The 23279-nt window shown below is 42.0% G+C and overlaps 1 protein-coding gene across 16 annotated transcripts in view; it reads right to left on the bottom strand.

Moving 5' to 3' along the window:
- The window catches only part of LOC116462511 (ATP-binding cassette sub-family A member 9-like), a 37893-nt gene that overhangs the window by 4361 nt on the left and 10253 nt on the right, over positions 1-23279 (bottom strand). For 9 of the 16 annotated variants that reach the window (XR_009211845.1, XR_009211840.1, XR_009211843.1 and 6 more), the window contains 5 exons: positions 19837-20010; positions 10414-10593; positions 9748-9859; positions 9310-9453; positions 6447-6573 (listed from right to left, as the gene is read on the bottom strand). Coding sequence is in view for 1 of the 16 variants with exons in the window: in XM_058434180.1 (XP_058290163.1) it covers positions 6447-6573; positions 9310-9453; positions 9748-10023 (547 nt within the window). In the remaining 15 variants the exon portion in view is untranslated. The other 7 variants (XR_009211838.1, XR_009211839.1, XM_058434180.1 and 4 more) reach the window with 5 other exon arrangements.

The following is a 23279-nucleotide window of genomic DNA, read 5'->3' as shown; positions in this document are numbered from 1 at the left end:
TTGGTCTTTTTTTCTCCTTTTTTTTTTTGGAGAATGGGGGTCTCGCTATATTGCCCAGGCAAGTCTTGAACTCCTGGGCTCAAACTATCCTCCCACCTCTGTCTCCCTAAGAGCAGGGATTACATGCATGAGCCACCACACGCAGCCCATTGTTAGAGTCAAATTGCATTGCAGTAATATAGCATATTAACAGAAAGAAGGGCCAAAATCACATGATAATCTCAGTAGAAATAGAAAAGCATTTAACAAAATCCAACACACTTTCATGATAAAAACACTCAGCAAACTAGGAATGGAAAGGAACTTCCTCAGCATGATAAAAGGCATCTATGAAAAAAACACAGATAGCATCCCACCTAATGGTGAAACTGAAAGCTTCTCCCCCAAAGATCAGGAACAAGACAAGGATGTCTGCTCTTGCCACTTTATTCAACATTTTACTGGAAGTTGTAGCCAGGGAAATTAGCCAGAAAAAAAAAGTCATCCAGACTGAAAGAAAGATGTAAAACTATTGCCTCTTGGCAGATCACATAAACTTATATATAGAAAACATTAAAGAATCCACAAAAAGCTATTAGAGCTAATAAATGAGCATAGGAAAATGTCAGGATATAAGATAAATATACAAATGGGAGTTGTATTTCTTTACACTAGCAATGAACAATCCAAAAATGAAATGACAAAAATAAATTCCATTTATGTTAGTATCACAAAAGACAAAATATTTAGAAATAAATTTAACTAAGGAAGTGCAAGAAAGGCAAGTACATTGAAAACTGTAAACCATGGCTGAAAGAAATTAAAGAAGACCTAAATAAATGGAAATACCTTTGTGTTCATAGATTGGAACACTTAATTTTGTTAATATGACATTACTATCCGAAGCAATCTACAGGCAGGGTGCAGTGGCTCATGCCTGTAATCCTAGCACTTTGGGAGGCCAAAGTGGGTGGATCACCTGAGGTCAGGAGTTCGAGATCAGCCTGGCCAACATGGTGAAACTCTGTCTCTACTAAAAATACAAAAAAATTAGCCAGTCATGGTGGCACACACCTGTAATCCCAGCTACTCGGGAGGCAGAGGCAGGAGAATCACTTGAACCCAGGAGGCAGAGGTTGCAGTGAGCTGAGCTTGAGCCTTTGCACTCCAGCCTAGGCAACAGAGCAAGACGCCATCTCAAAAAAAAAAAAACTAAAAATAAACACAAAGCAATCTAGAGATTCAATGTAATCCCTACTAAAATTCTAATACCTTATTATTATTTTTTTTTGCAAAAATAGGCAAGCTGATTCTAAAAATTCATATAGAAATGCAAGGGACTCAGAATAGCCAAAACAATCTTAAAAAGAACAAAGTTGGAGGACTCATATTTCCTAATTTCAAAACTTCCTAGAAAGCTACAGTCATCAAGACATTGTGGTCCTGGCATAACAACAGACATATGGAACAATGGAATAGAATTGTGAGTCTAGAAACAATCCCATATATCTATGGTAAATAGATTTTTTACAAGGGTACCATGACCATTCAATGGGGAAAGAACAGTCTTTTCAACAAATAGTGCTGAGACGACTTAATATCTATATGAAAAAGCACAAATGTAGACCTATACCTCACACCATATACAAAAATGTACTCATAATGGACCAAAGATCTAAATGTAAGAACCAAAGCTATGAAATCTTAAAAAGAAATATAGGTGTAAATCCTAGACAATAATTTTTAAAATATAATAGCAAAAGCATAAGTAACAAATGAAAAAAAGATAAATTAGATTTCATCAAAATTTAAAACTTTTGTGTATCAAAAAACACTATCAATAAAGGGAAAAGACAACCCACAGAGTAGGAGAAAATATTTGCAAATCATATAACTAATAAGGGCCTAGTATCTAGAATATACACTTAAAAACTTTTTACAGGCTGGGTGCGGTGGCTCACGCCTATGATCTCACTCAGCACTTTGAAAGACGAAGGCGGGAGGATCATTTGAACTGAGGAGTTTGAGACCAGCCTGGGCAACATGGTAAAAGCCCATCTTTACAAAAAAACACAAAAATTAGCCAGGCATTGGCCTGCACCTGTGGTCCCAGCTACTTGGGAGGCTGAGGCAGGATGATCACTTGAGCCTGGGAGGCAGAGATTGCAGTGAGGTGAGATCCTGTCACTGCACTCCAGCCTGGGCAACAGAGTGAGAGGTGAGACGCTGTCTCAAAAAAAAAAAAAAAAAAAGCCAGGCACAGTGGCTCACATCTGTAATCCCAGCACTTTGGGAGGCTGAGGCGGGTGGATCGCCTGAGGTCAGGAGTTTGAGACCAGCCTGGCCAACATGGTGAAACGCTGTTTCTACTAAAAATACAACAACAACAACAAAAATCAGCCAGGCGTGGTGGTGCACGTCTGTAATCCCAGCTACTGAGGAGGCTGAGGCAGGAGAATCCCTTGAACCCGGGAGGCAGAGGATGCAGTGAGCCAAGATTGCACCATTGCACTCCAGCCTGTGTGACAGAGTGAGACTTCATCTCAAAAAAAAAAAAAAAAAAAGAAAGAAAACAAAAGCAAAAAAACTCTTACACCTCAACTACAAAAAGATGGAGAACCCAACCAAAAAACAGTCAAAGGACTGGAATAGATATCTCTCCAAAGAAGTATACAAATAGCCAATAAGCACATGAAAACATGCTCAACATTATTAGTCAACAGAGAACTGCAAATCAAAACCACAAGGTACTACTTCACACTAACAGCAATTTCTCAAAAAGTAAAAAAAAAGTTAAACATAGAGTTACCATCTGACCCATTAATTTCACTTCTAGGTATTTACCCAAAATAACTGAAAATAGGTGTTCAAACAAAAACGTGAACACTAATGTTCATAGCAGCACTATTCACAATAGCCAAAGGGTGAAGGCAACCCGATGTCCACCAGCTGACAAATGGGCAAACATTCAGGTGAGTAGAATGGATATTATGCAGCTATTAAAAGGAGTGAAGTACAGATATATACTAACATATGGATAAATCTTGAAAACATTATGTTAAGTGAAATAAGCCAGACATAAAAAGCCACATATTGTATGACTCCATTTATATGAAATATCCAGAATAGGCAAACCCATAGAAACAGAAAGCAGATTAGTGGTTGCCAGGGACTAGGGGAAGGGAGCAATGGGAAGTCACTGATAATGTGTATAAGTTTATTTTGTGGGCAATGAAAATGTCCTGCAATAAGATAGTGGTGATGGTTACACGACATTGTGAGTATACAGGCTGGGCACGGTGGCTCATACCTGTAATCCTAGCACTTTGGGAGGCCGAGGTGGGTGGATCACTTGAGGTCAGGAGTTTGAGAGAAGCCTGGCCAACATGGGGAAATCCCATCTCTACTAACAATATAAAAATTAGGCCAGGCTCAGCACTTTGGGAAGCCAAGGCGGGTGGATCACGAGGTCAGGAGATTGAGACCATCCTGGCCGACATGGTGAAACCCTGTCTCTATTAAAAATACAAAAATTAGCCGGTGTGGTGGCATGCGCCTGTAGTCCCAGCTACTCAAGAGGCTGAGGCAGGAGAATCGCTTGAACCCGGAAGGCAGAGGTTGCAGTGAGCAAAGATCGCGCCACTGCCCTCCAGCCTGGATGACAGAATGCGCCTCTCAAAAAAAAACACACAGACACACACACACAAAATTAGCTGGGCGTGGTGGCAGGTGCATGTAATCCCAGCTACTTGGGAGGCTGAGGCACGAGAATCGCTTGAACCCAGGAGGCAGAGGCTGCAGCGAGCTGAGATCGTGCTACTGCACTCCAGCCTGAGCGACAGAGTGAGACTCTGAAAAAACAAAACAAAACACTATGAGCATACTAAAAACTACTGAATTGAATATTGTAAAATGAGTAAAATGATGAATTTCATGTTATGTGAATTTTGTCTCAATAAAAAGTAAAAAATACATAAAAATTCAAATGTAGTAGTTTGTAGAAATCCTTTAACTCAGAAATCTTGACTTAAATGCCATGCCCCTTCATCCTTCCTGAATGTTTAAGGAATAGTGTCCAGAAGAGGTTTCAAGACTGTGACATAATGAAAAATGTATGTTTGGTCTCTGCCCTGGTTCCTGTCACTGAGCTCCTAAAGCCTTTGTAATTTCCTGAGTGACAAGGCTGCTAGAAGCATCTTTTGTTCTAATATTTGGTCTTTGATTTGATATTTGATTTGGTTTCTTACGCAGAACTCCCAAATCCCTTGGAATTTCCTGAGTAATAGGAGCATCTTTTTGTTCTAGGGAGGCAACTTTTGGTGGGCTCCTGGACAGCTTCAGGACGTGAGCTAGTCACATGGATGCTTAAGTTACTTGCAATTTTTCACAAGTATAAACCTGTGATATAACTTTGCCTGCTTCCCAATTATTTCCTTATTCTAAATCAATATAAGTAGATTTGGCAGGTCAAAGACGGGACAAGACTTGAAAGGATTTTGATACTTCTTGCCAAATCACCCTCCTGTTGTTAGCTCTTCCATTTTGGCTGTGAATAATAAAGCATCCATGATTGTTTGGGGTGGGAAAGGGGAAAAGGTAATACTATTGTAGAGTCAATGTAACAAGTCTTTTAATGTAAATTTATAATAACAAAAGAACTAAACAGAACTCAAAAAAGAACCAAAAAACCACATAACTTTACTGGACATGGCGTTTAAGATACAAAACATGCCTGTGCCAAGTTTTGGGCCTTTCTACCACCAATTACGATACAGAAGCCCTTTGCTGTCCGATGTCCTAGGCAATTAGGCCGATTTTCCTTCCCTGCTTAGCATCTTCAAGGCTACTGAATCCCATTATGTATCCTTTAGTGGTGCCACTTTCCCCAGGGCAGTGTTAGCTTTTTTGTGTGTGTGACAGAGTTTTGCTCTGTCGCCCAGGCTGGAGTGCAGTGGTGCGATCTCGGCTCACTGCAAGCTCTGCCTCCTGGGTTCATGCCATTCTCCTGCCTCAGCCTCCAGAGTAGCTGGGACTACAGGCGCCCACCACCATGCCCGGCTAATTTTTCGTATTTTTAGTAGAGACGGGGTTTCACCGTGTTGGCCAGGATAGTCTTGACCTCGTGATCCTGCTGCCTCGGCCTCCCAAGGAGCTGGCATTACAGGCGTGAGCCACCGCGCCCGGCCACTGTTAGCTTTTTTTATGCCATGTCACCATTGCTAGAAATCCATGACAGAGCTCTGATACATCATTCCCAGTCTGTATTTTGGCAGTATTTGCAATTATATTAATTAATTCAGTCATTCATTCAATGATATTATGGAATGCCTACTCTGTGCCAAGTACTATTCAGACACTGTGGATCCAGAAGGAAACAGAACAGGCTCCCTGGAGAGAGGGATGAGGGGGAGGCAGAAAAATAACTCACACACACACCTGACTTGCCTCCTTGATCTCTTAGCCTGGGGGTGTAGCTGGATACCCTTCAGGCAGTGAGAAACTCACAGGCCTATATAGGGGGAGAGGCCTTCCCTAAATGGTCAACACTGTCAGGAACAACAGTGTCTATATCTGAGAGAGGATCATCCTTTCAGAAACACTGCTGTGCCCCAGTCCTGATGCACACCGAGCCTGCCCAGTAAGTGCCTGCTGGGCTGAGATTTGGTTTTTAAAGTCCGGATACCAGAGGGGTGGCCAAAGGCACCTCTGACACAGCTTCACTATTTTGCTGCTCCTCAAATGCCTTCAGTGGAAGGTGCATCAGCCACATATGAGGAGCATCAGGGCAGCCTAACTTTGAGGTGCAATAGCTTCCCAGCAGTTTAACGTTCTGTGTGCAACGAGGGGGAACTGTTTACCTTTTAGAGCTCCTTGTGGGTTGAAAGCACAGCTTGCTAGCATTGTACGGAGCTTTACAAATGTTAAGCCTTTAATAAATATACATTTCTTAAATAAAGGCATTTCTAAATTTCACAAATTATTTTAGTTGATGGGATATGAAACAGTTATTTTAGCATAAAAATTACTCTGAAACACAAATCATTTTAGAATAATTCACCAGATATTATTCTAAAAGTGCCTCTGGCAATCAAAAGCAAATGGAAAGATTATGTTGTTGAGAGATTAGTGGTGCTGCACTGTAACAGGAAGGTTAAATCTAGAAAGAAATGCTAAGCACTGTTCATAGGTTCTCTTTTTTTCCATCAGTTTTTTCAGGTTGAATGTTTATAGCTTCTTGATAGTGAATGGAATGAAGTTTTGTAGACTGACAGAAAGCCAAAGACTTCCTTTTCCTGGTACAAGGTAACTGAACAACCAGACAGTTGATATTTTAATATTAAGCAACAAACAATGCTTAATATTAAAATATCAGTGAAATCTAATGAAAGGAGGTGAAGCCAAAAATCTAGATCTGTTCAATGACTTTTTTCAAGACTTCCTCAGGATGGCTGACCCCACACATGTACCTGTGAGCATGAAGCAGGTGGTGGTTTTTCCTGCTCCACTGTGTCCTAGAACAGCGATCTGCCCTCTATACATGTTCATGGTCAGACATTTGACTGCTATGTGTTTAGTCCTTCCTCTGTGATACACCTGTGGAAAAATCAGGGTTGACTGACAGTGTAACCTGGACACACAAATGACATTTCTAAAGAACCTATGAAAGGCTACACACGCACATCAACTTCTCTTGAAAGCTCAGCAGCGGGAATCCAAGTGAAAATCTAAAAAGTGACCCCCTTCTTTTAGCATTTAACTCCCTGAAGCTGCTGAGGAAGCTGAGCAGGAGTAATCCCCATGGGGATCTTCTTCCTGATCCCTGGAACCTGGTGTAGAGAACCTAACCAGAGGGCCAGGAGCTCCCAGATGCAATGTGGCAGCATGAAAGGCATTCCTTTGCTTCTGGAGCCAAACTCTGCTCTGCATCGCCCAGCTGAGCCCCTGAGAAAGACACCTTGCCTCTTTTGTGGGAGGAGTTGTGTGAGGAGGGAATCTCAGACAGAGTAGCCTGTTTTCCAAGTCAAATATCTCCAGTATTTTAAATACCATTGATTTTCCTATTATGCAAATAATTCATACATTGAGTATAAAGAAGAACATAAAAATCCCTCATGACACCCCAGAGATAGCATCACATTTTAGTATATGCTTTAGATTATTTGTATCCTGTCTAATGGCATTGGGGCTGGGTTTGGGGTCTGGAGTCCACAAACTGTAGTTGGATGGTATTTAGATGTCACTTCTTCCACAATCCTTCTACGGTCGTTCCTCGGCATCTGTGGGGGACTGCTTCCAGGATCTCTGCATATAACAAAATCCATGCGTACTCAAACTTGGTCCTGGAAGCAGTCCCCTGCAGCCCTAGGAACGTGCCAACCCAAAAAGTTGCTTGACCCTCCGTATTCGCGGGTTTCAAATTCCCGTAAATATTGTATTTTTAATCTGTGTTTGGTTGAAACAAATCAATACATAAGTGGACCTGTGCAGTTTAAACCATGTTGTTTAAGGGTCAACTGTACTTATGTTTGGGAGCAGGGAGCTGCAGACAGGCATTTGGCAAGCTCCCTACGGCTGTTCTTTTTTTTTTTTTTTTTTGAGATGAAGTCTTGCTCTGTCTCCCAGGCTGGAGTGCAGTGGCGTGATCTTAGCACACTGCAGCCTCCGCATCCCGGGTTCAAGTGATTCTCCTGCCTCAGCCTCCCCAGTAGCTGGGATTACAGGCAGGCACCACAACGCTCGGCTAATTTTGTATTTTTTTTTAGTAGAGATGGGGTTTCACTATGTTGGTCAGGCTGGTCTCGACCTCCCGAACTTAGGTGATCCTCCCGCCTCAGTCTCCCAAAGTGCTGGGATTACAGGCATAAGCCACTGCATATGGCTAAATTTTTATATTTTTTTAAGTACAGAGGGGGTTTCACCATGTTGGCCAGGCTGGTCTTGAACTCCTCACCTTAGGTGATCCACCTGCCTCGGCCTCCCAAAGTGCTGGGATTACAGGCATGAGCCACCACGCCCAGCCTTTTCTCGGTTGTTCTAAATCAAGCATGACAGTCCTGTTCCCTGACTTCTCAGTCACCCTTGCAGTAGAGGTGACCATGTGGCAGAATTCTGGGCAATAAGAGAAAGGGGTACTTTATTATATTAAACGGAATGAAGGAAGGAAAGGAAGAAGGAAAGACAGAAAGACGGAGGGAGGGAAACATCTTGCCAAAAGAAAGCATTTTAAGCCTTATATTTCCTTATAGGAGAAGCAAGCAGCTATCTTGCAACCATGAAATGATAAACACACAGATGAAAGCTAATAGGCTACGAATGACCCAGAGAAAATCAATCAATCAAGCAATCAATCAATCAGAAGGTGCTGTGGTCTGGAATGCCTTTGTGGAGTAGCTGAAATCATGCCAGAATCATCTGCCTGCTGACCACTGTTACGTGAAGAAAGAAAACAACATCCCTACAGTAAATTGGGTGAAGAGTGAAGTATTCCTAACTACTACCGTAGTACACAGAAGAGCTGGAATTATCACCCATTGCCAGAATCCCCTGGGCTAGGATGGTATCCACTGGATCCCACCAATGGAAGAAGGCAACACAAATGCTGAGCTGGGGCATCCATTGTGAAAGTACGGCAGCAGCAATGGCACAGAGTGTCCTGCATAGTTGAAGAATGGAAGATTTCAAAGAAAATGCTCTGTGGGACCCTCCAGAGCATATAGCTTACATCCAGCCATCCTGTTATAGGAGTCCTTAGTCAACCCAGAGCTCTGCATGTAGCAAGTGCTCAGCAGACACTTTTGAAAGAACAAATGCCTCCACTTCTACATCCAGAAGCCAACAGTGATATCTGGTTTAAAATGTGATTTGGGTATATTAAAATGCTGGTGGATAAAAGTTATCCATCAAATGGCTGAATTACAGTGTGTCCCCAACAAGGGGTATTAGGCAGTGGGAGGATGAGAGGAGACTGTTTTCAAGAGACAGATCATCTAGGCTGGACACAGTGGCTCACATCTGTAATCCCAGCACTTTGGGAGACCAGGGCAGGAGGATCTCTTGAGCCCAGGAGTTCAAGACCAGCCTAGGAAACATAGTGAGACTACATCTATAAAAAAAAATGAAAAAAAGATCATCTAGACCTTTCATCCAGTCATTTAACTCTATGACAGGAAACAGGACATTTCAGGCTATATTTCTAATTTTTAGGACAGCATGACAGAGGGAATTAAAATTCTCAGTCACAAAATACAACTTGTAATCCCTGTTAGAATAAAACAGAAGCTTAAATGCATAATTTCTTAAGTTCTTGGAAGGAGGTCTGTGAGCTGATACCTTATATAGATGCTGAATTTCAATTCCTTTGATCAAATCTGCAGGCTCTTTCTCAATGAACTCGCTGTTTGGTGTTTTTACAGGACCCATCATGTCCAGCAATGATTGGGTAACAGGTACAGGCTTTCCATGCCAGTAGGAAGGCTAGAGAAGAAGTCAATTTACGCATTAATCATTTAGGCAAAGTGACTTCCTTTTCTGGAAGATATTTGGATATATTAGAACACCCCACCCCCTGCCCAGAGAAGTTAAGTAACTTGTTCATGGACTCATTACTAATCAACTGCATTTCAACCTACAACCCATGGTCCCGAGGACGGAGATACAAAAGCTGCCTCCTATCCAGGCTTCTGATGTGCCAGGGAAGCCATCATGTCAGCAGTCAGTGTCCTTGTGGGTAGAAGCCTGGAGAAATATTGGAGTTAACAATCTACTCACTTCCCCACACTCCAAGATGGGCAAGCGTGGCAGCCTTTGTAGAGGTCCTAATGAGTACTTGTGCAGAGACAGGATCAGCAGGCAAGACCGTGGGCAGGGCCACCAGATGCTACTGTAGGAGGATTGAATCAGGCATGAGGAGCTTGGCTTTGTAAGAAAAACTTCGCCATCATGGGAGATAAATGATTGTGAAAACTTCTTGGGGTTGTTAACAAATGCTCTGTCCCCTACCAGTGCACTGGTGGTCACAGAGATCTTGAAGAGCTTCAGGGCCATCCCAACAGTGCAGCTCAATGAGTAAAAAGAGGCACCATGAGGACCCTAACATGTTGGGAGTTACGTCTCATGGGAGAATCTGGGGCCTGATGTTTGAGCAGACACATGTCAGACATCCACAGACACTCCTGGGGGACTCTGCATGGGACAGATGCTGCCACTCCCAGCCCAGTGCATCAGCAGGTGGGCAAGAGTCAGCGACACTGAGGCTTACCATTAGTTATGCTCCACTGGCAACCACAGCTGATAGGTTTGGGATGAACCCAGGATAGAGATTTCCTGGAGTTTGACATTTTAATCAGGACATCACCAAGAGGAGTAGGGATATTGATGACAAATAAAAAAAAAAAGTCTAATGTCAACCTACAAAACAGCAGCATCAGTACTCACCAGAGCAAAGAAGTACCAAGTATGGTATGCCTGGGTGTACCATACTTCCCTGGGAAGATGGACTCCACATACCAGGCTATTAAGCAGTAAAAGAAAGAGTCCAGCAGCAGAGCAGCAGCACCTGAGTGAAGTTAAACTCTCCAAGTACACTGCCCATATTCCTCCATTGGATGCGTGTGCCTGTTATAAAGGAAGAAAATCAGTCATCACATCAAAGACAGAGAAGAAGCTGGGTGTGGTGGCACACACTTATAGTCTACTTGGGAGGCTGAGGTGGGAGGATAGCTTGAGCTCAGGAGGTCAACGCTGTAGTGTGCAATGAACATGCCTGTCAATAGCCACTGCATTCAGCTCAGGCAACGTAGACCCAGTTTCAAAAAAACAAAACAAAACAAAAACAAAAAAACAGTGAAGAGTTACCAGAACTTTACAGTTAGTCAGTCAGAGAACAGGCCAATGACAAGACTGGACTATTTGTGTCTGAGGCATTGTGGGACCAATGCTAGCCACAAGAAAAGGAAAATCTAGAGAAGTTTCTCCTGTAAGATAAAACATTTTTATTATTGTCAAAAGGTGGTAGTACTTTCACTGGCACCAAGAAGTAAGAAATCGGGCCATCCAAAACACACCTCCACACACCTGTACCTGCTACTGAAGAGTTTTCCCAATGCTCCCCAGCTTCTTTCCTTGGCTAATTCTTATTTCAAAGATCAGCACAGATAGCTCCTTACCCAAGAAGCACATGTGCCCGTGCTTCTCGTCCTCAAACTTTAACGTGTTTCCTAATTGCTGGGGATCTTGTTAACAAACAGATTCTGATGAGGTCTGTTTGGGTGGACCTGGGATTCTGCATTTCTAACAAGATCTCTGGGAGTGCTGATGCTTCTGGTCTGCAGGTCACACTGTGAGAAGCAGGGCCAGGTGACCTCTAAGCCCCTTCCGGTGATGAGATTCTGATTTGTGTCTGTCTGTGCGCCCACCAAGAACTTGGTCTTTCACTCTATTTTTGGGTTATAAACACATCTTGCATACCTCAGGATTCCAAAGCTGCAGCCTAGTGTTCACAAAGGTCAGGTACTTTCTCATCCAATACAAAGTCTGCAGTGTCCAAATAGAATAGACAAAGTTCCTTCCCACCTCAGTAGACATTTGATTATCAGTTTATTTTTATTTATTGTGAATATACATATAGAAAAGTGTACAATTTAACAATTATAAATAAAAAACCTATGAAAAATTATCCAAATCAATCACTCCCAAACCCCAAAGGTGCACACCCCCATCCCTATATTGATGGTTTTTTGTTGTTTTTTTTTTTGAGACGGAGTCTCGCTCTGTCACTCAGGCTGGAGTGCAGTGGTGCAATCTCAGCTCATTGTAACCTCCACCACCTGGGTTCAAAGAGATTCTCCCGTCTCAGCTGGGATTACAGGCATGCATCACCAAGCTCGGCTAACTTTTGTATTTTTAGTAGAGATGGGGTTTCTTCATATTGGCCAGGCTGGCCTCAAACTCCTGACCTCAAGTGATCCGCCCGCCTCGGCCTCCCAACGTGCTGGGATTACAGGCATGAGCCACTACACCCAGCCTACTGATGTTTAAAAGGCAGCATATAGTTGGGTTTTGCCTTTTTAATCCAACCTGTTTTTAATTGGTATGTTTAGATCATTCACATTTAATATGATTATTAATTGTCTGGATTACAATATATCATCTTGCCAGCTCTTTTCTATTTGTTCCAAACTGTTCTTTGTTTTTTTTTCTTTTTTTCTGCCTTTTCTTGCATTAATGGAGAATTTTTTGGATTTCATTTTATCTCTTCTATTGACTTATTATTCAAACTTTTAAAAAATTTGGTGTAGGTCAGGCGTGGTGCCTCATGCCAGCACTTTGGGTGACCGAGGCAGGTGGACCATGAGGTCAGGAGATCAAGACCATCCTGGCTAACATGGTGAAACCCCGTCTCTACTAAAAATACAAAAATTAGCTGGGCATGGTGGCACACGCCTGTAATCCCAGCTACTCAGGAGGCTGAGGCAGGAGAATCGCTTGAACTCCAGAGGCAGAGGTTGCAGTTAGCACAGACTGTGCCACCGCATTCCAGCCTGGGCAACAGAGCAAGACTCCATCTCAAAAAAAATAAAAATAAAAAATAAAAAAATTTAGTGTTGCTTTAAGGTTTACAGTACACACCTTTAATTAGTCAGAATCTACCTTAAAATAATATTTAGACTCCTTCATGTATAGTGTAAGGACTTCACAACAATACATTACCAATTCTTACCTCCCAAACTTTATGCTATGATTGTCAGACATTTTACTTTTACATAAGCTGTAAACACAGTTCATTGCTACAATTTTTGCTTTAGACAGGTCTCTTTTAAAGCAAAAGAAAAAAACAGAAAAAATAAATTGTGTTTTCCATTTTCAGTGCTCTTAATTTGTTTGTGTAGATCCAAGTTTCTGTCTGGTCTGATTGTTTTTGCCTGAAGAGCTCGTGTCTCCTAGCACTTAATTCTCTCAGTTTTTGCTTATGTGAGAGAGTCTAAATTTCTCTATAATTTTTGAGGTATTTTCACTGGGTGTAGAATTCTGAGTTGACAAGGTTTTTCTTTCAGCACTTTAAAAACATCACTTCATTTTCTTCCAGTTTTGTTTCTTTCAGCACTTTATGTATTTATTTACTGTTTATTTTTTAATTTTTTTGAGATGGACTCTTGCTCTGTCACCCAGGCTGGAGTGCAATGGTGTAGTCTCAACTCACTGCAACCTCCACCTCCCAGGTTCAAGCGATTCTCCTGCCTCAGCCTCCTGAGTGCTGAGATTACAAGCAAACACCACCACACCCAGCTAATTTTTGTATTTTTAGTAGAGACAGGGTTTCACCATGTTGGCCAGGCTGGTCTCGAACTCCTGACCTCAGCCTCCCAAAGCGTTGGGATTGTAGGTGTGAGCCACTGTGCCCAGCCTCTTTTATATATTTAATTAGCCACGTGGATATTGTTTTCCCACTTCGTCCACTCAAGTCTTTTCGCTTTTTTTTGTTTTGTTTTGTTTTTTGAGACAGGGTCTCACTGTGTCACCCAGGTTGGAGTGCAGTGATGCAATCTCGATTCACTGAAGCCTCTGCCTCTGAGGCTCAAGCAATCCTCCCACCTCAGCCCTCCAAGTAGCTGGGACCACAGGCACGCACCACCATGCCTGGCTATTATTTTGCATTTTTAGTAGAGATGGAGTCTTGCCATCTTGCCCAGACTGGCCTTGAACTTCTAAGCTCAAGCAGTCTGCCCGCCTTGGCCTCCCAAAGTGCTGTGATTACAGGTGTGAGCCCCTGCACCCAGACTTTTTGCCCATTTTTTAAACCACAAGATCAGATTTCTAATGGATTTATATGAGATCTTTAAATATTCTAAATACAAGGCTTTTGTCAGTTCAATGTTTTGCCAGTGTCTCCTCCCACTCTAGCTTGTCTTTTCCTTCTCTTTGTGAAATCTTAATTTTATTATGAAATTTTTCATTCTTTTCCTTTATGATTATTTTTGTGTCTTCTTTAAGCAATCCTTCCTACTTCAAGGACATGAGTATATTCTTCTATATCATCTCCAAAAAGCTTCATAGTTTTTTGAAATTAGAATTGACTTCTGTGTGGTGTGAATTAGGAGTCCAATTTCATTTTTCTCCATAAAGTTATCCAATGGCTACAAGACCACTTATTGAATCCCCATTGCTCTGTATTATCATCTCTAACATGTAACAATGCACTTGTCTGGCCTTTTTTTTTTTTCTATTCCTTTATACCTCTATATAAATTTTAGTATCAAATCAAGTTCCATTAAAAAAATAAACTGCTGAAGTCTGGATTGAGTAGAAGTTAGACATTTCTTCTTTCCACAGCATATCTAATTATGTTTCAGAGCAGGGAGCTGCTGAAAGGAATTAGGCAAACTTGCCCTGGCCCCACATCTGTTTGATCTTGTTTGTTCTGAATCAAGTATGACAATCCTGTTCCCTGATTTCTATTTCCTTTGGAGTAGAGGTGGCCATGTGACACAATTCCTCTCCATTCCCTACTCCCCACCTTCTTTTCGACTCAACTAATCTATTGGTTATTACATTTTCTCTCCATTCATTTGAAAGTTATGCACTAGGTCTAACCTGTTGGTGGCTGGCTTACGGTAATGAATTATACCATGTATACTTAGCAAAGTCTAAAGTTAATCAGTATCTTTACTATCCTCCCAGAAAGTACTTATTCCCTTTTGATTTCTGACTTTATCCCCTCAAAAACCCCTCTTGTGTATTTTAATTCTACCTCTTTAAAAAAAACCCAAAGACATCTTTATTTTTATTATTATCATTATTATTTTATACAGTCAATGTAAAATACCACCATTTTCAGGCTCCCACTACTGATCCTTTTTTTTTTTTTGAGATGAAGGTTCACTCTTGTTGCCCAGGCTGGAGTGCAACGGTGCAATCTCGGCTCACTGCAACCTCCACCTCCCGGGTTCAAGCGATTCTCCTGCCTCAGCCTCTCGAGTAGCTGGAATTACAGGCGCCCACCACCATGCCCAGCTAATTTTTGTATCTTTTTAGTAGAGACAGGGTTTCACCATGTTGGTCAGGCTGGTCTCAAACTCCTGACCTCAGGTGATCCACCCACTTTGGCCTCCCAAAGTGCTGGGATTACAGGCGTGAGCCACTGCACCTGGCCACTATTGCTCCTTTGAAAAACAATTTGTCATTTTTTCTTGAGCTACTTTTAAGATGTTTTCTCAATGTCTGGTGTGCTCAGTTTTACATGGATATGCCTAGTACAAATTTCTTTTTATTAATCTTGTTTGGGATTTGCTGGGCTTCCTGAAATCTAATTTTGGAACTGATTTGGCCTCTTTCAATACATTCCCTGTGCCCCATTCTCTTTCTCTTTCTACTGGAGCTCTGATTAAATACATGTGAGTCCTTCTTACTCTTTTCTGAATGTCTCTTTCAAACTCTCTTCCATACTTTACATCTTTTTAATCATCTGTGCTACCTTCTAGATTATTTCTCCTAACTTATTTCTAATTTACTAATTTTGTTTTCAGCTGTTTCAGATCTACTGTTAACCTCTCCACTAAGTTTTAAATCTTGTTATTGCATCTTGCATTTCTAGAAGCATTTATTATTTCCACCTTTTTCACTTTCTAGGTCACTTTTAATAGTTCCTATTCCTATTCCTCTAGATATTTTTCAAGCTTGGCTTTCTAAAAAGCTTATAAGCATTGTTATATTATAATCTCTGTTCTGATAATTAAAAAAAAATGAGGCCTTTGTGAATCTGTTTCTACTTTCTTCTGTTTCTGTTGGTTCTCATTATGGTAGTTTATTTCCTCATGTCTTTAATTACTTTTTACTGTGTTGCTTACTGACCTTTTAAAACTATTTGTGAGGATTTATCATGGTATAGGATGAAAATGTCTTTGTCCAGAAAGGATGCAGTTGCTTCTGCCAGGTACCTAGTTGGGTGCTCTATCATTCCAGGACAATCTTAGTTCATTGCTTAAAGTTACCTGGCCTACTCATGCAATATGAACCTGGATTGCAATACCTTCAAAGAACTAGCTTGTAACAATTTCTCAGGGGAAATTTTTTCTTTGTTTTTCTTCCATGATATGGTCAGGGCCATGACAACCTTCTCTGAGGTCCTCTAGGTTAGAAAGAGATGGTATATGGATATGGAAATGTATTTCCCTGATTCTATTGGGAGTGCTATGGCAGAGGGCTTTTAGCTGCCAGCCCCTTTGGGATGTCTCAGTTGCACAGCTGCCAACCCCTAAGTCATGTCCTTTCTTGGGTGACTCATATCCAGTGACTGATGGAGGTGTAAAGGCCTGGCCATTTCAGTCCAATGCAGGACACATGTGGGCCATTTTAGCTCTATAACTAACTCCTCAGGGCTATCAGGACCACACTGCAGCTCGACTTTTTCCTCTACTTATCCTTCTTCTCCTTCCCTTATTCTTCTCCACAGGTGTTATCTGAAGGGCACTGTCTAATAAACATTTGCACACTAAATTCCATCTCACAGTCTACATCATAAAGAACCTAACCTGTGACAATTGGATTTATTTCTGGGTTATATTTATCCTAATGGTGTAGCCTTCTGTGTTCCAGATTAATGTGGAGAGGGTCTCCTAGTATGCTCTCCATCTGGGCTAAATCCTGGGCCTTGATGTCTGATTCCCTTGCCCTGAAAGGCCATCCAAAGGGAAGCCTCAAGTTTTCCTTTTAGTAAGTGACCTCTGAGCAAAAGTGGATTGAGTGTTCTGTTCACGTTTTAGAGTTACCAGTTTGCCTGAGGTTTTGGCCTTGTGGTTTTTACTATCTTGTGTTACCTCTTTGATTCTCTTGAGGGGTGCTCTTAAGGAACTAAAAATTTATCCCATATTTTAAATTATTTTCAATAGGCGTGATGATCTGAATAATCTAGACACAAGGTAACTCTTGTAATAGCTCTTGAGAAAGCATTCATAGCTTCTCATTCTCAGTAGTCTTGGCTTCCTGCCAGAAAGCTGAAGGGTTCATTCATTCATTTAACAAATACATATTGAGTGTCTGCAGTCTACCAGACCCTAGTCTAGACATTAAGGATACAGAGTGGTAAACAGTATAGATGAGATCCCTGATCTCACAGTTTACTGTCACTCTTCCCTACCGCTCTGCTTTCCATATGAAGGGATTTTTCTCTAAACCTATTGGCCTTTTGTCCCACAGGTTACTCTCCCCACAAAAGTGTAATATCTTGTTGGCGAGCAACCAGGTCCACATTTGCCAGGTAGGTCTAGGTAATTTGCCAAAAAGCCTCAACCAGAGGAATGGTGAGATTGCATTTCTTTCTTTCTCTTTCCATTCTAGAACAATGAAAAGCAGATAAATGGGTATGCATCTCTGGTCTGCTGGCCCAAACTTTGTCTCAGATTAATTGTTCCAAGGTAGAAACTGGCAGGCAAGGAGTCCATCTGGTTCTCATGCTAGGCTACATCATCCACATTAGTCTTTATGGGTTATAAAAAGAATACGTTGGCATTCATATGATGATATCTTTGCTTTATTTCTCAATTGGTTCAGAAATTAAGGAGGGAAGAAGGATGCTATTTACTGAATCTCAAAAACTAAAAACAGTATAGCAGGCTGGGTGGAGTGGCTCACACCTGTAATCCCAGCACTTTGGAAGGCTGAGGCAGGCGGATCACTTGAGGTCAGGAGTTCAAGACCACTCTGGCCAACATGATTAAACCCCATCTCTACCAAAAAATACAAAAATTAGCTGGGCATGGTGGTGCATGCCTGTAATCCCAGCTACTCAGGAGGCTGAAGCAGGAGAATTGCTTGAACCTGGGAGGTGGAGGTTGCAGTGAGCCGAGATCATGCCACTGTACTCTAGCCTGCACAAAAGAACGAGACTCCATTTCAAAAATAAATAAATAAATAAATAAATAAAAACAGTATAGCAAATAACTAATAAATTAATCAATAAATGAGATCCTGGAGGGACAAACCCAGCTGCTCCCCAAACAAGCAGATCCTGATTATAAGAAGAGGCCAGAATACTCCTGCCATATAACCAGAGTGGGCCCACTAACCCCCAACTGAGAGCTCTGAAACATTTTGTATGTAGTGATTTTTGCTCAGGATTACAACTGAAAGCTCTGCCCTGGACTTACTGAGAAAATTTACAGAGGAATCTCATCAGTTCACTCGCTAATTATAAGGTCTGCTGTTGATTTGAGCAGATAGCTCAGATGCATAGAAAAATCCAATCCAGTGAAGTTATGAGGATTCTAAATAAGAAATAGTGTCCTTGGATTTCTGTTTCATTAATCATACCCCTAGAGATTTCTTCCTGCTCGTGATCATATGCACCTGTGTTCCTTCAGCTATAACAGGAGACAGCATTTGTGGGCCACCCTGTGCCTTTCAGGAGGGGCACTGATCACAAGCTTAACAAGGGCAGGGTGCTTTCAAAGCAAGAGAACCCTAGCATGGGGGCAAATCTAAGAGTTCATTCATTGCAACCTCTTACCTAAATTCTTTCAACTTTCAACAGATAGGCCCCACAAATTACTCACTAACCTATAAGGAATCAGAGATACCATTTTAAATCTATTTTTTCCCATGAGCACTTGTAAATTGTGGTTTCACCATTGCTTTGTTAAAGGAAACCACTCGCTTTCAATAAATTCTGGCCAACTTAACATCCTTTATTATATTTTAGGCAGCTTTAAGCCCAGGGCCCATTTGGACTATCCCAACTTAAAGAATTCATTAGTAGGTGATGCCTCTAACCAGGACATTGGGGATATCCCAACCACAGCAAGGTGATCCACTAACTAGATCCAGTTTAAAACTCCTATTCCTGCTATCTGCTGCTAAATGAAACTGTAATATTTGGAACCAGGATTCTGGTGAGAATAGCTAACACTGAGTAATGAAGGCGCTTGCTAGAGTGTTCACAGTATATCACCTTAGTGTACCACTAAAACTGGAAATAGTAACAACTAAAACCCCACAGGGATCAGTGGGTCCTACAATTTGATTGATATTTGGGCTGTAATCTTTTGCAACGAATCGTAGGTGTTCTGAGGAATTCTTCAAACTTGAAAAACATAAGACAAAGGAAAATTTGGGACTGCACTCCAACTGTGGAAGTTATAAGGGAGCTAGAACACCTCTCATGGAAGGTACCCTAGGCCAACCTGCGAAAGAAGATACCCCAGGCCAGGGATGGTGGCTCACACCTGTAATCCCAGCATTTTGGGAGGCCGAGGCAGAAGGACTGCTTGATCCCAGGAGTTCGAGCGAGACCAGACTGGGCAGCATAGTAAGACCCTGTCTCTACAAAAAAAAATTTTTTTTAATGAGCTGGGCATGGTGGCTCCCACTTGTGGTCCCAGCTACTTGGGAGGGTGAAGTGGGAGGATTGCTTGAGTCCCAGAGTTCAAGGCTGCAGTGAGCTATGATTATGCCACTGCATTTCAGCCTGGGTGACAGAGTGAGACTGTCTCAAAGAAAAAAAAAGAGACTCCAAAGGCTATGACATATGTAAAAAATATGACATGATTTGTAAAGTTCTAAAATATTATCTCAACTTCTAATCGTAAATCAATATTTTACACCTATATAATTACATAGGCATATAATTTCCTAATTCTTTAATATGCTTTAGTTTTTCTTCCCAATTACAAAGTAAGCTGCCTGGGGTGAACCATATTCTACTTTTCTTTAGTGCCCCACACAATACTCACCACCGTCATGAGTATATTCTAAATGCTCAGAGCACTGAGTGGAACGTGCCAGTTATGTTTATTTGGAAACAAAGTTCAGTCTTGACGGGGCAAAGCATCAAGGCAACTTAGAGAGTTTGGGAAAGATAAGGCTCACCTTTTGCCTCAAACATAGCGATGAATCGGACTCTCAGTGCCATGGCAATATTTGAGAAGAGGCAACAGGCAATCTTTTGGAAGTAGCTTCTCTGGATGTAACTGAACATGAGGTATGGGTATGGGCAGTAGGTGAAGGAGAAGATGATGCTTCCTACAGCAGTTCCAGCATGGGCTGCAAATTCAGAGGAAACAAATAGAGAAAGTTTCGTCAAAGAACTATCTATGCACAAAGAAATACAGCCCAAAGGCCGGGCGTGGTGGCTCACGCCTGTAATCCCAGCACTTTGGGAGGCCGAGGCGGGCAGTTCACGAGGTCAGGAGATGGAGACCACCCTGGCTAACACAGTGAAACCTCGTCTCTACTAAAAATACAAAAAATTAGCCGGGCGTGGTGGCGGGTGCCTGTAGTCCCAGCTACTCGGGAGGCTGAGCCAGAAGAATGGCGTGAACCCGGGAGGCAGAGCTTGCAGTGAGCTGAGATCACGCCACTGCACTCCAGCCTGGGCGACAGAGCGAGACTCCTGCTAAAAAAAAAAAAAGAAATACAGCCCAGACTGCTTTTCCCTGCCATGGCAAGACAAGTATCTCTGCATGTGTCTAGGCATTTCAGAAGGGAAGCAATCTTTTCAGAAATTTTGTTAGAAACCTTTTATAGTTGCACTCTCACTAGTGAAGAATGAAAAACATTTGCAGCACTTAAAAAAAATCAATGAATCCTTACATAATGGCACGAATATCTAACTGCCTAAAACTTCCTCTCTCTAAAACTGTATTAGAGTCTCCTACAATAAAAATCCTCTTCAAAGATGAGTAGTGGTAAGCACTACCTGGCACTATGGTAACCACTTTAAAGATGTAATCTTTTTTTTTTTTTTTTTTTGAGACGGAGTCTCGCTCTGTCACCTGGCTGAAGTGCAGTGGCGCAATCTCCGCTCACTGCAAGCTCCGCCTCCCGGGTTCACGCTATTCTGCCTCAGCCTCCCGAGTAGCTGGGACTACAGGCGCCCACCACCACGCTCGACTAATTTTTTGTATTTTTAGTAGAGATGGGGTTTCACCATGTTAGCCAGGATGGTCTTGATCTCCTGACCTTGTGATCCGCCCCCCTCAGCCTCCCAAAGTGCTGGGATTACAGGCATGAGCCACCACTCCCGGCCTAAAGATGTAATCTTATTTAATCTTTGTAACCTCCCTATTTTGCAGAGGAGGAAACTGATATATGTAAATAAATGCTACATGATCTTAGCCACATGAAATAAATTTGCTCAGTGTCATAGAGCTAGTAAATTATGGTCATGGATTCAAGGTTTCCCAGGCTCTAAACACAGTGGCTCCAGATCTGGAGATAAGGCTAATCTAACCAAAGCCTGGGAGCTGAATTCAAGTTAAATGCAACATTTGACTTGTAAGAAGTTAAGTGAATAAGGATTTAAAATGTGGGAGTTTTATATGTAAAAGGAAGAGTTAAAATTAAGGCACGAGGCAGCCCTTGGCTGAACCTGGTCACATGAACTACTAGCTGATCATCTATAACTTCTCCGAATCCCAGTTTCTTCTTTTGTAAATGGTAGTAATAATTGCTAACTTAACATTTACTAAGCTCTTACAATATGTCAACTACTGTTCTCAGCATTTCATATGCAATATCCCATTTAGCCCTCACAATTAAGCACATAACTTTTATTTTCAGAATTTCGAAGAAGGGGAAATGGATGCACAGAGTCTAGTGACTTGCTCATGCTCAGGGTCCACACAAAGATGCAAGCAGCATTCAGAAGCCAGAGCAAGGCCTTTTGACCTCAGCGAGAAATGGGCAAAGGCCACTGTCCATGTGAGGAGTCAGAAAAGGTTTGAAATAATTGTCTCAGAAAGATATGGAACAAACAGATGAGGGAATGTGGTTGGATTGCAAGTCAGTGCTTAGGGCCTTCATTTGAGAATTGGGGATCTAAATGAAAAGACCAGTCAGTAGCACAGTGGTGAGTTTTTCTCCAGCCAAGTACTTTTTTTTTTTTTTTTTGAGATGGAGTCTTGCTGTCACCTAGGCTGGAATGCAGTGGGTCCCTCTTAGCTCACCACAGCCTCTACCTTTGGAATTCAAGCGATTCTCCTGCCTCAGCCACCTGGGTAGCTGGGATTACAGGTGCCTGCCACCATGCCTGGCTAATTTTTGTATTTTTAGAAGAGCCAGGGTTTCACCATGTTGACCAGGCTGGTCTCAAACTCCTGACTTCAGGTGATCCGCTCACCTCGGCCTCCCAAAGTGCTGGGATTACAGGCATGAGCCACCACACCTGGCCTTTCCAGCCAAGTTCTGCTGCTCAGATGCGGGTGCAGAGTAGGCAGGGAGCAGGGTTTCACCAGGGTTGAGGCTTTGTAGTGAAAGTTCCATGGATGGCTGATGGGTGTAAGTTAAAGGAGTTATAGCAATTGGATCATGGGATCTGAGCTGGGTAAATAAAGTAAACAAGTAAAGCAAGTGACGGGAGTCACCGACAGTGAGAATATGGAAGGGCCAATGGATCAGAGATCTTAATGAGGGTCATAGAATTATTGGATGGGACAGGTACAAGAGAAATGGTGCTACCAGGAAAGGCTGTGGAATTCAAGAATGGGATATTGGGAACTGAGATTCTGAAGGTTCAATTACTGGTAAGACCAAGGTTTAGGGGATGGCCATGGGAAGCATGGGATTACTACCATGGAGTGGAGGAAAACATTGGAATGACCAGGTCTGAAAGGTAAGAAGTTGAGCCACTGAAAATGGTCACGGCAGTAGTTAGAGGAGCCAGGTACTAAAATTCTTCAATGAATGAGAAGTAATCAGGAAAAATAGGTGACTTTCAACAAAAGGTAGCACTTAGTCTGATGACACACACTTCAAAGAAGATGAGTTTTTTAGGCAAAAAGGGAGGGGAAATGATCTGGAAGTAGCAATCAGGAGGAGTACACCTTGCTACCCTCTGTCCTTGTGGTGGTGAGGAAGTGCAATGGGTAGGTTCCCTAGCAATCTTTAGTGATGATCAATGAGGCATTTTATTGTATTATAAAGCATGAGTTTTACATATTAACATTTTACATGTATCAATCCATTGCAATTATTACTTTTTTTGATGCTCAAAATATCCTATCCTAGTTGAGCGATACATCTTCAAGTTAACTCTTTCATCCATCAGACATTATCCCAAGGAAGCAAGAGCTTCCTTGCCATGATACAAAATGCCCAATGTTTATGTCATACATTTGCTACCTCGAGTCAGCTATTTCTCTAAGAGGCTTTGGTTTCTCTTAAAGATACTCAGAGACTGGCAGGGCGCGGTGGCTCACGCCTGTAATCCCAGCACTTTGGAAGGCCGAGGTGGGTGGATCACAAGGTCGGGAGATTGAGACGATCCTGCTTAACACGGTGAAACCCCGTCTCTACAAAAAATACAAAAAATT

The sequence above is a fragment of the Hylobates moloch genome, unplaced genomic scaffold, assembly GCF_009828535.3.
Source record: "Hylobates moloch isolate HMO894 unplaced genomic scaffold, HMol_V3 SCAFFOLD_23, whole genome shotgun sequence".
Taxonomy (NCBI): domain Eukaryota; kingdom Metazoa; phylum Chordata; class Mammalia; order Primates; family Hylobatidae; genus Hylobates; species Hylobates moloch.
Note: the sequence above shows the minus strand (reverse complement) of the source record. Positions and strands in the feature narration are given on the sequence as shown.